Raw genomic sequence first — 15,029 nt, 5'->3', positions numbered from 1 at the left:
AGGAAGGCAAACAAAAAACCCCATTAAGGGGAAAAATTAATTCCTTCATGACTCCAAGAATTGGCAATCGGATTAATTCCTGGATCAACATCCTTCCCATGTATACTTATTTGGTATATCCCTGTATACCTTTCCCATCTAAAAAGATGTCCAACCTTTTTTTTTGAACAAATCTATTGTATCTGCCATCACAGTCTCCATGGGTAATGAATCCCACACTGTAACTGCCCTTACTGTAAAGAACCCTTTCCTTTGTTGCGGGTGAAATCTCCTTTCCTCCAACCTTAAGGGATGGCCCCGAGTCCTTTGTACTGCCCGTGGGATGAATAGTTCTGTTGAAAGCTCCTTGTACTGTCCCTGAATATATTTGGATATACATGTATGTGTGTGTGTGTGTGTATGTGTGTGTGTATGTGTGTGTGTGTGTATGTATGTATGTATGTATGTATGTCTTTATATGCAGTAGCACACACAGCTGTTATCAGTGCTTTACAGGAGAGACAAAACAGCACAGGGAATTATAACTCAATAAGTGCAGCAAAGTCAGACAATAGGGAAGGAGTTTCGTGCGCTGCTATCTCGGTGCTATGTTGGAAGACTCACCCAAGGCAGCGGGTGAGGGAATAAGTGCACTAGACCTTTTTGCTGGCGGCAAATGACCCCACGGCGTCATTTGATGCCGCCTTGCCATGGGGACGGGCGTCAAATGACGCTGCGGGTCATGTGGCGTCACGTCCCATGGCCCACGAAGTTGCCCTGCCGACACCAAGCTTCTGAATCATGGTAAGAGTAGTTGCAGAGGCAACCGCCGCGTCCCCCAGTTGGCACACCCCTGCAGCAGATTGCAGTGCCTGGCCTTGATGGTGGGTAGGTGCAGTAGATGGCAGTGCCTGGCCTTGATGGTGGGCAGGTGCAGTAGATGGCAGTGCCTGACCTTTATGGTGGGTAGGGGCAGTAGATGGCAGTACTTGGTCACCATGGTTGGTAGGAGCGACTATGAGTGTGGGACAGTAGCCAGGAATCCGGGCTATTGGGGTGCTTGATTTAAGAGGTGAGTTTTAAGGTTTGACTTAAAGATGGGGGCAGACGGTGCTTGGAGAGAGAGAGAGAGAGAGAGAGAGAGAGAGAGAGAGAGCAGTAGAGGTGAAAGGGGCGGAAAGGAGAGAGTTATGGGTAGAGCGCAGAAGACGAGCAGGGGGAGAGCGTGAGATCAAAGCTGATATGACTCCAAAAGATTGTTCATGGTCACAAGGTTTAGCAAAGTATCCGGCCGCTCCTCCTTCTCTTACTGTGCACCCCAAAACTGGAACAGTCTGCCGGAGACTCTCACAGCCGCCACCAGTCTAAGTTCTTTCATAACCAAAGCTGTCTCACATTTTAATCTGGTCTGTAACTGTTACATACGCCCATAATATATATTATCTGTAACTGTTACATACGCCTATAATATATATTATCTGTAACTGTTACATACGCCTATAATATATATTATCTCTAACTGTTACATACGCCTATAACATATATTATCTGTTACTGTTACATACGCCTATAATATATATTATCTGTTACAGTTACATACGCCTATAATATATATTATCTGTAACTGTTACATACCCCTATAATATATATTATCTGTAACTGTTACATACATCTATAATATATATTATCTGTAACTGTGACATACGCCTATAATATATATTATCTGTAACTGTTACATACGCCTATAATATATATTATCTGTAACTGTTACATACGCCTATAATATATATTATCTCTTACTGTGCATGCAATGTCTTGTATATAATGTATAACCTTGTTCACATAATGTAACTATGTATTTGTAACCATGTATCTGTCACTATAACTCTGTGCCCAGGACACACGTGAGAACGAGCGGTAACTCCCAAAGTATCACTTCCTGGTAACACATTTTTATAAATAAACTAGCTGAGAGACCCGGCGTTGCCCGGGATGTAAGTGCGTAATAGGTAGTATTATTTATAAATGGTGGAACAATAGGTGACTATTTGTTGTAAAGGTTGGATAATAATGTTGAAAATAAAGATGGAATAAAATGTAATACGATGAGGGGGGTGGGAAGGGGAGCAGAGAGGTGGAGAGGGGGGGGAAAGGGGAGTGGAGGGGAGGGGAAGGGGAGGGGGGGGGGAAGGGGAGGGGGGGGAAAGGGGAGGGGGGGAGCGATCTGCGCTGTAACGGATCCGCGCTATAACGGGGTTGAGCTGTATATAGCAAAGGAGAAAGGGAGGAGGAGGACGGCGTTCCTAAATGATTTCTCATCAGGCCCGACAGGCCCGAGAGCACAGCTAATGTGTATGGGAGGGGGGCGGGGGGGGGGGGGGGGGTGGACATTTTTAACGCTCCAAAATGTTGCCACCTTTCTCGCATAAGGGCAGGACGGGCTTGGCGGAGAGGAAACAACTGATACATAATCTCAGCCATTAAGACGCCCCCCCCCCCGAAGAAAAATAAATGGTGTTTCATTACCAAAGAATGGAAATCAACCAAATCTTTGCCGCACGCACTGTTACTTTTGTGTGAGGAAGACAATTAGCCAAATTGCCAAATTAGGTTGTTTTAAACATCTTCTTCACATCGTTTACAGAAGTTGGCCTTTTTTTTTTTTGTGACTCCTACAACCCCCAGGCGCTTGAGAGGTCCCCTGTTTTTCGGGGATGAGGACTGAGGTCTAATCCCCACACACCTCTCCCCCCTGCTTTAGTATCGGCTGTTAGTTTAATACAACATAGCTGGTGGGGGGCTGGGGGGGGGGGTTTATTTAACATCACTTCTGCCCCGAGCTCTGCTATCTCCCTGTTTCAAGGTTACTCCCCCATAGATAAATATTGCGCAACAATGGTCTCTCTCCTATGTACAAACTAATCCTTTCTGGGAATCCGGTGTATCTGCCAAGTAACCGGCCCCTTCCAGTAAGCCTGTTGGCTTCCTGTTTAACCCGGTGATAACCAAACACTGGTGAACCCCTCTCTGTTCTCATAGTGCTCCTTTCCTTGTCTGAAGGTTGGGGGGTGGGGGTGGGGGGGGTGTGATATGCTTCTGAGACCCCAAGCACCCTAATAAAGAAGGGAGGATGAGTCAATATGGAGACATGTTGGGGGAGACGTCATCTTTATAGCCTAGGCTGAGTCCATGGAAGGACGGTCGGCGCTGAGCCGCGTCATCCTCAATGAGGATGTCTCGAGAGGGGGGGCTCCCGCCGAGGGTCCGCAGAACCTGTTTCTGAGCGCGCCGCCGGCGGGAAAACCTCCAATCAGAGCGAAGCAGCGTCAACGTGACGGCACCGTGACGTCGGCGCTTCGCGGGCTGTTGGCCCAGTGACGTCAGTGCCCCGCCTCCCGATCGCGCACGCTGGCTCGCCTGCCAGTCCTTGCAGGAAGAGCCGTCCACTAGCTCTGCTTACTTATCTCAGCCAATTATTCTCTTATTCCGACCATAAAGAAAAACATCCAGCTAGATTACAATAATCCCACCGTCGCTGTCACCAGATACTCGTACTTTCATACTGTACATGTGAAGCTGTTGTTTTGTACGTTTTCCCCCAGTGTTCGCCCCTCTCGTACATCAGCTGGTGATTTAGGGAGTAAGGACATACACACGTTACTCGACTGCTAAAACTCTGACTCAGGCCCTCATTCTCTCCCGTCTTGATTACTGTAACCTCCTGCTGTCCGGCCTTCCTGCCTCTCACCTGTCTCCCCTGCAATCTATCCTAAACGCTGCTGCCAGAATCACTCTACTCTTTCCTAAATCTGTCTCAGCATCTCCCCTCCTGAAATCTCTCTCCTGGCTTCCAATCAAATCCCGCATCTCACACTCCATTCTTCTCCTCACTTTTAAAGCTTTACATTCTTCTGCCCCTCCTTACATCTCAGCCCTAATTTCTCGTTAAGCACCATCCCGACTCTTGCGTTCTGCTCAAAGATGTCTTCTTTCTACCCCCTTTGTATCTAAAGCCCTCTCCCGCCTTAAACATTTCTCACTGACTGCCCCGCACCTCTGGAATGTCCTTCCCCTAAATACCCGACTAGCACCCTCTCTATCCACCTTTAAGACTCACCTTAAGACACACTTGCTTAAAGAAGCATATTAGTAGCTCCGTGGCTGATACTATACACATCTTATTATATATTAGTGAAAGCACTGTATGTTTGTCTGCATCTTCCTGTGTCCCTAGGGGAAATCTCATTGGTCCCTTGGGCCGCCCGCCCCCACACCTCTCATTGGCCTGAGGCGGAGTGACGACACACACACACACACATACACACACACACAAAGTGTCACACACACACACCTCTCTCTCTGTCCTCTCCCCCCCCCATCACACTCACCTCCCCCCCTCCCCGGTGCTCCACTTACCTCCCCGCCTCACCTCCACTCACCTCCCTCCTGCTCCACTCACCTCCCTCCTGCTCCACTCACCTCCCTCCTGCTCCACTCCCTCCTGCTCCACTCACCTCCCTCCACCTCCCTCCTGCTCCAATCACCTCCCTCCCCACTCCCCTCCCCACTCACCTCCCTCCTGCTCCACTCACCTCCTGCTCCACTCACCTCCCTCCCGTTCCACTCACCTCCCTCCCCACTCCCCTCCCCACTCACCTCCCTCCCTCCCTCCCACTCCACTCACCTCCCTTCTGCTCCACTCACCTCCCTCCCGCTCCACTCCCTCCCGCTCCACTCACCTCCTGCTCCACTCACCTCCCTCCTGCTCTACTCACCTCCCTCCGCCTCCCTCCTGCTCCACTCACCTCCCTCCCCACTCACCTCCTGCTCCACTCACCTCCTGCTCCACTCACCTCCCGCTCCACTCACCTCCCTCCCGCTCCACTCCCTCCTGCTCCACTCACCTCCCTCCTGCTCCACTCACCTCCCTCTCCACTCACCTCCCTCCCACTCCACTCCCTCCTACTTCACTCACCTCCCGCTCCACTCACCTCCCTCCCCACTCACCTCCCTCCCGCTCCCGTGTGTGTGTGTGTGTGACACACTGTGTGTGTGTGTGGGGGACACAGTGTGTGTGTGGGGGACACAGTGTGTGTGTGTGGGACACAGTGTGTGTGTGTGTGTGTGTGTGTGTGTGTGTGTGTGTGTGTGTGTGTGTGTGTGTGTGTGTGTGTGTGTGTGTGTGTGTGTGTGTGTGTGTGTGTGTGTGTGTGACACAGTGTGTGTGTGTGTGTGTGTGTGTGTGTGTGTGTGTGTGTGTGTGTGTGTGTGTGTGTGTGTGTGTGTGTGTGTGTGTGTGTGTGTGTGTGTGTGTGTGTGTGTGTGTGTGTGTGTGTGTGTGTGTGTGACACAGTGTGTGTGTGTGTGTGGGACACAGTGTGTGTGTGTGTGTGTGTGTGTGTGTGGGACACGGTGTGTGTGTGTGTGTGTGTGTGGGACACTGTGTGTGTGTCAGACACTCTAGGGTGGGGACCAGAGCTACACATGGGGGGGCGGGGGGACAGGAGCGGAGAGAGAGGGGGGAGCGGAGAAACATACAGGGGGAGTGGAGAGGAGGGACCCGTAAATTTTAAGAAACCCACCCCCCCTCCTGTCCACTGTCCCCCTTCCTGTCCACTGCCCCCCCTCTCCTGTCCACTGTCCCACCCCCCCCTCCTGTCCACTGTCCCACCCCCCCCTCCTGTCCACTGTCCCACCCCCCCCTCCTGTCCACTGTCCCATCCCTTCTGTCCACTGTCTCACCCCTCCTGTCCACTGTCCCCCCCCCTCCTGTCCATTTCCCCCCCCCTCCTGTCCACTGTCCCCCCCTCCTGTCCACTCTCACCCCCCTCCTGTCCACTCTCACTCCCCCCTCCTGTACACTCTCACCTCCCCCTCCTGTCCACTCTCACCCCCCCTCCTGTCCACTCTCACCCCCTCCTGTCCACTCTCAGGCGCGCCCCTCCTGTACACTCTCCCCCCCTCCTGTCCACTCTCCCCCCCCTCCTGTCCACTCTCCCCCGCCCTCCTTTCCACTCTCCCCCCCTCCTGTCCACTGTCACCCCCTTCTGTCCACTCTCCCCCCTTGTCCCTCTCCCCCCCCTGTCCACTCTCCCCCCACCCTGTCCACTCTCCTCCCCCTCCTGTCCACTGTCACCCCCCTCCTGTCCACTGTCACCCCCCTCCTGTCCACCTCCCCCTCCTGTCCACTGTCCCCCTCCTGTCCACTGTCCCCCTCCTGTCCACTTTCCCACTCCTGTCCACTGTCCCCCTCCTGTCCACTGTCCCCCTCCTGTCCACTGTCCCCCTCCTGTCCACTGTCCCCGTCCCCTCCTGTCCATTGTCCCTGTCCCCTCCTGTCCACTGTCCCGTCCCCTCCTGTTCACTGTCCCGTCCCCTCCTGTCCACTGTCCCACCCCCCCCTCCTGTCCACTGTCCCATCCCTTCTGTCCACTGTCCCACCCCTCCTGTCCACTGTCCCCCCCCTCCTGTCCACTTCCCCCCCCCTCCTGTCCACTGTCCCCCCCTCCTGTCCACTCTCACCCCCCTCCTGTCCACTCTCACTCCCCCCTCCTGTACACTCTCACCCCCCCTCCTGTCCACTCTCACCCCCCCCTCCTGTCTACTCTCACCCCCCTCCTGTCCACTCTCACCCGCCCCCCTCCTGTCCACTCTCCCCCCCCTCCTGTCCACTCTCCCCCCCCTCCTGTCTACTCTCACCCCCCTCCTGTCCACTCTCACCCGCCCCCCTCCTGTCCACTCTCCCCCCCCTCCTATCCACTCTCCCCCCCCTCCTGTCCACTCTCCCCCCCCTCCTGTCCACTCCCCCCCCCTCCTGTCCACTCTCCCCCCCTCCTGTCCACTGTCACCCCCTTCTGTCCACTCTCCCCCCCTGTCCACTCTCCCCCCCCTGTCCACTCTCCTCCCCCTCCTGTCCACTCTCCTCCCCCTCCTGTCCACTGTCACCCCCCTCCTATCCACTGTCACCCCCCTCCTGTCCACTGTCACCCCCCTCCTGTCCACCTCCCCCTCCTGTCCACTGTCCCCCTCCTGTCCACTGTCCCCCTCCTGTCCACTGTCCCCCTCCTGTCCACTGTCCCCCTCCTGTCCACTGTCCCCCTCCTGTCCACTGTCCCCCTCCTGTCCACTGTCCCCCTCCTGTCCACTGTCCCCGTTCCCTCCTGTCCATTGTCCCCGTCCCTCCTGTCCACTGTCCCGTCCCCTCCTGTTCACTGTCCCGTCCCCTCCTGTGCACTGTCCCGTCCCCTCCTGTCCACTGTCCTGTCCCCTCCTGTCCACTGTCCTGTCCCCTCCTGTCCACTGTCCTGTCCCCTCCTGTCCACTGTCCCGTCCCCTCCTGACCACTGTCCCGTCCCCTCCTGTCCACTGTCCCCGACCCCTCCTGTCCACTCTCCCCCCCTCCTGTCCACTCTCCCCCCCCCCCCTCCTGTCCACTCTCCCCCCCTCCTGTCCACTGTCACACTCCTGTCCACTGTCCCCGGCCCCTCCTGTCCACTGTCCTCGTCCCCTCCTGTCCACTGTCCCGTCCCCTCCTGTTCACTGTCCCGTCCCCGCCTGTTCACTGTCCCGTCCCCTCCTGTCCACTGTCCCGTCCCCTCCTGTCCACTGTCCCGTCCCCTCCTGTCCACTGTCCCGTCCCCTCCTGTCCACTGTCCCGTCCCCTCCTGTCCACTGTCCCCGACCCCTCCTGTCCACTGTCCCCGACCCCTCCTGTCCACTCTCCCCCCCCTCCTGTCCACTCTCCCCCCCCTGCTGTCCACTCTCCCCCCTCCTGTCCACTGTCACCCTCTCCTGTCCACTCTCCCCACCCTCCTGTCCACTATCCTCCCCCTCCTGTCCACTGTCACCCCCCTCCTGTCCACTGTCACCCCCTCCTGTCCACTCTCCCCCCCTCCTGTCCACTCTCCTCCTCTCCTGTCCACTCTCCTACCCTCCTGTCCACTCTCCTCCCCCTCCTGTCCACTGTCCCCCCACTCCTGTCCACTGTCCCCCCCCTCCTGTTCACTGTCCCCCCCCTCCTGTCCACTGTCCCCCCCCTCCTGTCCACTGTCCCCCCCTCCTGTCCACTGTCCCCCCCCTCCTGTCCACTGTCCCCCCCCTCCTGTCCACTGTCCCCCCCTCCTGTCCACTGTCCCCCCCCTCCTGTCCACTGTCCCCCCCCTCCTGTCCACTGTCCCCCGCCCCCCCTCCTGTCCACTGTCCCCCGCCCCCCTCCTGTCCACTGCCCCCCCCTCCTGTCCACTGTCGTCCCCTCCTGTCCACTGCCCCCCCTCCTGTCCACTGTCGACCCCTCCTGTCCACTGTCCCCGTCCCCTCCTGTCCACTGTCCCCGTCCCTCCCCTCCTCCTGTCCACTGTCCCTCCCCCCTCCCCATCTCCTGTCCACTGTCCCTCCCCCCACCTTTTCCTAGCGGGAAATTTCACTCACGGGCAACGCCGGGTCTCTCAGCTAGTGATACATAGAGCTTGGCCCCCTGCACACGCACTTACCTGAACGCCCTCCTACTGTCTCTGTACGTTCTTCCTACCAATTAGACTGTAAGCTCCTCGGGGCAGGGACTCCTCTTCCTTAATGTTACTTTTATGTCTGAAGCACTTATTCCCATGACCTGTTATTTGTATTATTTGTTATTTATATGATTGTCACGTGTATTACAGCTGTGAAGCGCTATGTACAGTAATGGCGCTATATAAATAAAGACATACAGACATACATGCATAAGGCTCTATCAAATTCTGCGTCATTTCTGAAAACATTTTTATGGTCACGACTCGTCGGGGTGGGAGGTGCCAGTAAACGTCTCTGCCTAACGATCTGCATCAAATGGCAGACTCTTAATTAATGAGTTTCTTACAGACAATAAATCTGTTAAACAAAGTTTGGGGAAATAAATAAGTACTTTAAGGGGTCAGTCCCTCCTAGTGCCAAAGTGTGCTAATGGCAGTGACATGGTTAAGGGGACAGTCCCTCCTAGTGCCAAAGTGTACTAATGGCAGTGACATGTTTAAGGGATCAGTCCCTCCTAGGGGCAAAGTGTACTAATGGCAGTGACAGGGTTAAGGGGTCAGTCTCTTCTAGGGGCAAAGTGTACTAATGGCAGTGCCATGGTTAAGGGGTCAGTCCCTCCTAGTGCCAAAGTGTACTAATGGCAGTGACATGTTTAAGGGATCAGTCCCTCCTAGTGGCAAAGTGTGCTAATGGCAGTGACATGTTTAAGGGATCAGTCCCTCCTAGGGGCAAAGTGTACTAATGGCAGTGACAGGGTTAAGGGGTCAGTCTCTCCTATGGGCAAAGTGTACTAATGGCAGTGCCATGGTTAAGGGGTCAGTCCCTCCTAGTGCCAAAGTGTACTAATGGCAGTGACATGTTTAAGGGATCAGTCCCTCCTAGGGGCAAAGTGTACTAATGGCAGTGACAGGGTTAAGGGGTCAGTCTCTTCTAGGGGCAAAGTGTACTAATGGCAGTGCCATGGTTAAGGGGTCAGTCCCTCCTAGTGCCAAAGTGTACTAATGGCAGTGACATGGTTAAGGGATCAGTCCCTCCTAGGGGCAAAGTGTACTAATGGCAGTGACAGGGTTAAGGGGTCAGTCTCTTCTAGGGGCAAAGTGTACTAATGGCAGTGCCATGGTTAAGTGGTCACTCCCTCCTAGGGGCAAAGTGTACTAATGGCAGTGACAGGGTTAAGTGGTCAGTCCCTCCTAGGGGCAAAGTGTACTAATGGCAGTGACATGTTTAAGGGATCAGTCCCTCCTAGTGGCAAAGTGTACTAATGGCAGTGACATGTTTAAGGGATCAGTCCCTCCTAGGGGCAAAGTGTACTAATGGCAGTGACATGGTTAAGGGGTCAGTCCCTCCTAGGGGCAAAGTGTACTAATGGCAGTGACATGGTTAAGGGGTCAGTCACTCCTAGGGGCAAAGTGTACTAATGGCAGTGACATGTTTAAGGGATCAGTCCCTCCTAGGGGCAAAGTGTGCTAATGGCAGTGACATGTTTAAGGGATCAGTCCCTCCTAGTGGCAAAGTGTACTAATGGCAGTGACATGTTTAAGGGATCAGTCCCTCCTAGGGGCAAAGTGTGCTAATGGCAGTGACATGTTTAAGGGATCAGTCCCTCCTAGGGGAAAAGTGTACTAATGGCAGTGACATGGTTAAGGGATCAGTCCCTCCTAGGGGCAAAGTGTACTAATGGCAGTTACAGGGTTAAGTGGTCAGTCTCTCCTAGGGGCAAAGTATACTAATGGCAGTGACATGGTTAAGGTGTCAGTACCTCCTAGTGCCAAAGTGTACTAATGGCAGTGACAGGGTTAAGTGGTCAGTCCCTCCTAGGGGCAAAGTGTACTAATGGCAGTGACATGTTTAAGGGATCAGTCCCTCCTAGGGGCAAAGTGTGCTAATGGCAGTGACATGTTTAAGGGATCAGTCCCTCCTAGTGCCAAAGTGTACTAATGGCAGTGACATGATTAAGGGGTCAGTCACTCCTAGGGGCAAAGTGTACTAATGGCAGTGACAGGGTTAAGTGGTCAGTCTCTCCTAGGAGCAAAGTGTACTAATGGCAGTGACAGGGTTAAGTGGTCAGTCTCTCCTAGGAGCAAAGTGTACTAATGGCAGTGACATGATTAAGGGGTCAGTCCCTCCTAGGGACAAAGTGTACTAATGGCAGTGACATGGTTAAGGGATCAGTCTCTCCTAGGGGCAAAGTGTACTAATGGCAGTGCCATGGTTAAGGGATCAGTCTCTCCTAGGGACAAAGTGTACTAATGGCAGTGACATGGTTAAGGGGTCAGTCCCTCCTAGGGGCAAAGTGTACTAATGGCAGTGCCATGGTTAAGGGATCAGTCTCTCCTAGGGACAAAGTGTACTAATGGCAGTGACATGGTTAAGGGGTCAGTCCCTCCTAGGGGCAAAGTGTACTAATGGCAGTGACAGGGTAAAGTGGTCAGTCTCTCCTAGGGGCAAAGTGTACTAATGGCAGTGACATGTTTAAGGGATCAGTCCCTCCTAGGGGCAAAGTGTGCTAATGGCAGTGACATGGTTAAGGGATCAGTCCCTCCTAGGGGCAAAGTGTACTAATGGCAGTGACATGATTAAGGGGTCAGTCACTCCTAGGGGCAAAGTGTACTAATGGCAGTGACATGTTTAAGGGATCAGTCCCTCCTAGGGGCAAAGTGTACTAATGGCAGTGACAGGGTTAAGTGGTCAGTCTCTCCTAGGAACAAAGTGTACTAATGGCAGTGACAGGGTTAAGTGGTCAGTCTCTCCTAGGAGCAAAGTGTACTAATGGCAGTGACATGATTAAGGGGTCAGTCCCTCCTAGGGACAAAGTGTACTAATGGCAGTGACATGGTTAAGGGATCAGTCTCTCCTAGGGGCAAAGTGTACTAATGGCAGTGACGTGGTTAAGGGGTCAGTCCCTCCTAGGGGCAAAGTGTACTAATGGCAGTGACATGGTTAAGGGGTCAGTCTCTCCTAGGGGCAAAGTGTACTAATGGCAGTGACATGTTTAAGGGGTCAGTCCCTCCTAGGGGCAAAGTGTACTAATGGCAGTGACATGGTTAAGGGGTCAGTCCCTCCTAGGGACAAAGTGTACTAATGGCAGTGACAGGGTTAAGGGGTCAGTCCCTCCTAGGGGCAAAGTGTACTAATGGCAGTGACAGGGTTAAGTGGTCAGTCTCTCCTACTGTAGGACCAAAAAGTGCACAAATTAACAAATTTAAACATCTTCTTCACATAATTTGCCGGAGAGGATTTTTTGACCCAGTGATCCGATAAACATTGAATTATTTGAAAAACACTGAGGGAGTTTTAGCAAAGTGAACGCGAAACCTTTGGGGATCAGTCACAGTCACGGCTGTATACTGTATAACCTAAGTGATACAAATATCTTCTTTGCGTGTGTTTGTTGTTATAGTTACACACGTGTGTTTGGATGGGAGCTTATGTCGATGGTACAGTGGGTGTGTTTAACTTTACACTTCGTGGATTCAGTTGTGTGTTTGTTTGCTTGTGTCTGAGGCTCCCTGTGCTTGTGTACTTGTGTGTGTTGCAACACACTTGTTATCCCTGTGTGTGTTTGTGTACCGGTGTGTTGGAACACACTTGTCATCCCTGTCTGTTTGCGTACATGTGTTGCGACACGCTTGTGATCCCTGTATGTTTGTGTACATGTGTTGTGACACACTTATCGTCCCTGTGTCTGTTTGTATATGTGTGTGTACCTGTGTACGTTTGTGTACCTGTATGCAAGTGTACCATTGTCTGTTTGTGTACCTGTATGCAAGTGTACCATTGTCTGTTTGTGTACCTGTGTATGTGTGTACCTGTGTGTGTTGTGACACACAAGTTGTTCCTATGTGTTTGTGTACATGTGTTGTGAGACACTTGTCAACCCTGTGTGTGAGTGTGACTTTGTGTGTTTGTGTACCTGTGTGTGTGAGTGTACAGTACGTATGTGTGTGTGTGTGTGTGTGTGTGTGTGTTTGTGTGTGTGTGTGTACCTGTGTGTGAGTGTACCTTTGTGCGTCTGGGTATGTGTGTGCCTGTGTGAGTGTACCTGTGTGTGTGTACGTGTGTGAGTGTACGTGTGTGTATCTGTGTATGTGTGTGCCTGTGTATAACTGTGTGTGTGTGTACCTTCGTGTGTGTTGGTGTGTGTGTACCTGTGTATGTACCTGTGTATGTGTGTGCCTGTGCATAACTGTGTGTGTGTACCTTGGTGTGTGTTGGTGTGTGTGTACCTGTGAATGTATGTGCCTGGGTATGTGCGTGCCTGGGTATGTGTGTGCCTGGGTATGTGTGTGCCTGTGTGAGTACCTGTGTATGTGTGTGTGTACCTTGGTGTGTGTTGGTGTGTGTGTACCTGTGTATGTACCTGTGAATGTGTGTGTACCTGTGTGTGTTTATGACACACCTGTTGTCTCTGGGAATGTCAGAGTTTGGAAATTCAGCTCCTCCCAGTTACTGATTAATGGGACTATTTGCTAAAATCTCCCACCCCCACATAGCGCCCCATATAAACCCCCGTCCTGCACAGGCTCTGCACAGAACCCTACCGGCACCATGGGGTGCAGAGCGCTCTGCCTCACACTGCTATTCCTGCTCGCTGGATCCTACGCCCAGCCACTGTGAGTATGAGGGTCCCCAACCTGGGAGCGGCACAGCAGCAACCCCCAAATCTGTCCCTGCACCGGGGGTCAGCACGCTCCTATAAGTCTGTACCTGCAGTATTAGAGTGTAAGCTCTGCGGGTCACCACGCTGCTCTCACTCTGTACCTGCAGTATTAGAGTGTAAGCTCTGGGGGTCAGCACGCTCCTATCACTCTGTACCTGCAGTATTAGAGTGTAAGCTCTGGGGGTCAGCACGCTCCTCTCAGTCTGTACCTGCAGTATTAGAGTGCAAGCTCTGCGGGTCAGCACGCTGCTCTCACTCTGTACCTGCAGTATTAGAGTGTAAGCTCTGGGGTCAGGACACTCCTATCACTCTGTACCTGCAGTATTAGAGTGTAAGCTCTGGGGGTCAGCACGCTGCTCTCACTCTGTACCTGCAGTATTAGAGTGTAAGCTCTGGGGGTCAGCACGCTCCTCTCACTCTGTACCTGCAGTATTAGAGTGTAAGCTCTGCGGGTCAGCATGCTGCTCTCACTCTGTGCCTGCAGTATTAGAGTGTAAGCTCTGGGGGTCAGGACACTCCTATCACTCTGTACCTGCAGTATTAGAGTGTAAGCTCTGGGGGTCAGCACGCTGCTCTCACTCTGTACCTGCAGTATTAGAGTGTAAGCTCTGGGGGTCAGCACGCTGCTCTCACTCTGTACCTGCAGTATTAGAGTGTAAGCTCTGCGGGTCAGCACGCTCCTTTCACTCTGTGCCTGCAGTATTAGAGTGTAAGCTCTGGGGGTCAGCACGCTCCTATCACCCTGTACCTGCAGTATTAGAGTGTAAGCTCTGCGGGTCAGCACGCTCCTATCACTCTGTGCCTGCAGTATTAGAGTGTAAGCTCTGGGGGTCAGCACGCTCCTCTCACATCACTTCAGTCTGTGTCTGCGGCACTCACCCAGTTATTGTCATTGTGTTCTGCGTTCAGATGCAGAGCAGTGTCTGTCTATATGCAGAGCAGTGTCTGTCTATATGCAGAGCAGTGTCTATATGCAGAGCAGTGTCTATATGCAGAGCAGTGTCTATATGCACAGCAGTGTCTATATGCACAGCAGTGTCTATATGCAGAGCAGTGTCTATATGCAGAGCAGTGTCTATATGCAGAGCAGTGTCTATATGCAGAGCAGTGTCTATATGCAAAGCAGTGTCTATATGCAGAGCAGTGTCTATATGCAGATCAGTGTCTATATGCAGAGCAGTGTCTATATGCAGAGCAGTGTCTATATGCAGAGCAGTGTCTGTCTATATGCAGAGCAGTGTCTGTCTATATGCAGAGCAGTGTCTATATGCAGAGCAGTGTCTGTCTATATGCAGAGCAGTGTCTATATGCAGAGCAGTGTCTGTCTATATGCAGAGCAGTGTCTATATGCAGAGCAGTGTCTGTCTATATGCAGAGCAGTGTCTATATGCAGAGCAGTGTCTATATGCAGAGCAGTGTCTCTCTATATGCAGAACAGTGTCTCTCTATATGCAGAACAGTGTCTATATGCAGAGCAGTGTCTGTCTATATGAAGAGCAGTGTCTGTCTATATGCAGAGCAGTGTCTATATGCAGAGCAGTCTGTCTATATGCAGAGCAGTGTCTGTCTATATGCAGAGCAGTGTCTATATGCAGAGCAGTATCTATATGCAGAGCAGTGTCTGTCTATATGCAGAGCAGTGTCTATATGCAGAGCAGTGTCTATATGCAGAGCAATGTCTATATGCAGAGCAGTGTCTGTCTATATGCAGAGCAGTGTCTATATGCAGAGCAGTGTCTATATGCAGAGCAGTGTCTGTCTATATGCAGAGCAGTGTCTGTCTATATGCAGAGCAGTGTCTATATGCAGAGCAGTGTCTGTCTATATGCAGAGCAGTGTCTGTCTATATGCAGAGCAGTGTCTGTCTATATGAAGAGCAGTG

At 52.6% G+C, this 15,029-nt stretch overlaps 1 protein-coding gene across 1 annotated transcript in view; it reads left to right on the top strand.

Moving 5' to 3' along the window:
- Positions 1-12,948: 12,948 nt before the first annotated feature.
- The window catches only part of C3 (complement C3), an 86,657-nt gene continuing 84,576 nt past the window's right edge, over positions 12,949-15,029 (top strand). Inside the window, exon 1 of the mRNA XM_075577600.1 lies at positions 12,949-13,100. Within this exon, the coding sequence (XP_075433715.1) occupies positions 13,036-13,100 (65 nt within the window). The 5' untranslated portion in view covers positions 12,949-13,035. The remainder of the gene's footprint in view (positions 13,101-15,029) is intronic.

This window comes from Ascaphus truei, chromosome 20, assembly GCF_040206685.1.
Source record: "Ascaphus truei isolate aAscTru1 chromosome 20, aAscTru1.hap1, whole genome shotgun sequence".
Classification (NCBI taxonomy): domain Eukaryota; kingdom Metazoa; phylum Chordata; class Amphibia; order Anura; family Ascaphidae; genus Ascaphus; species Ascaphus truei.
The sequence above is the reverse complement of the archived record's forward strand: the minus strand, read 5'-3'. Positions and strand labels throughout refer to the sequence as shown.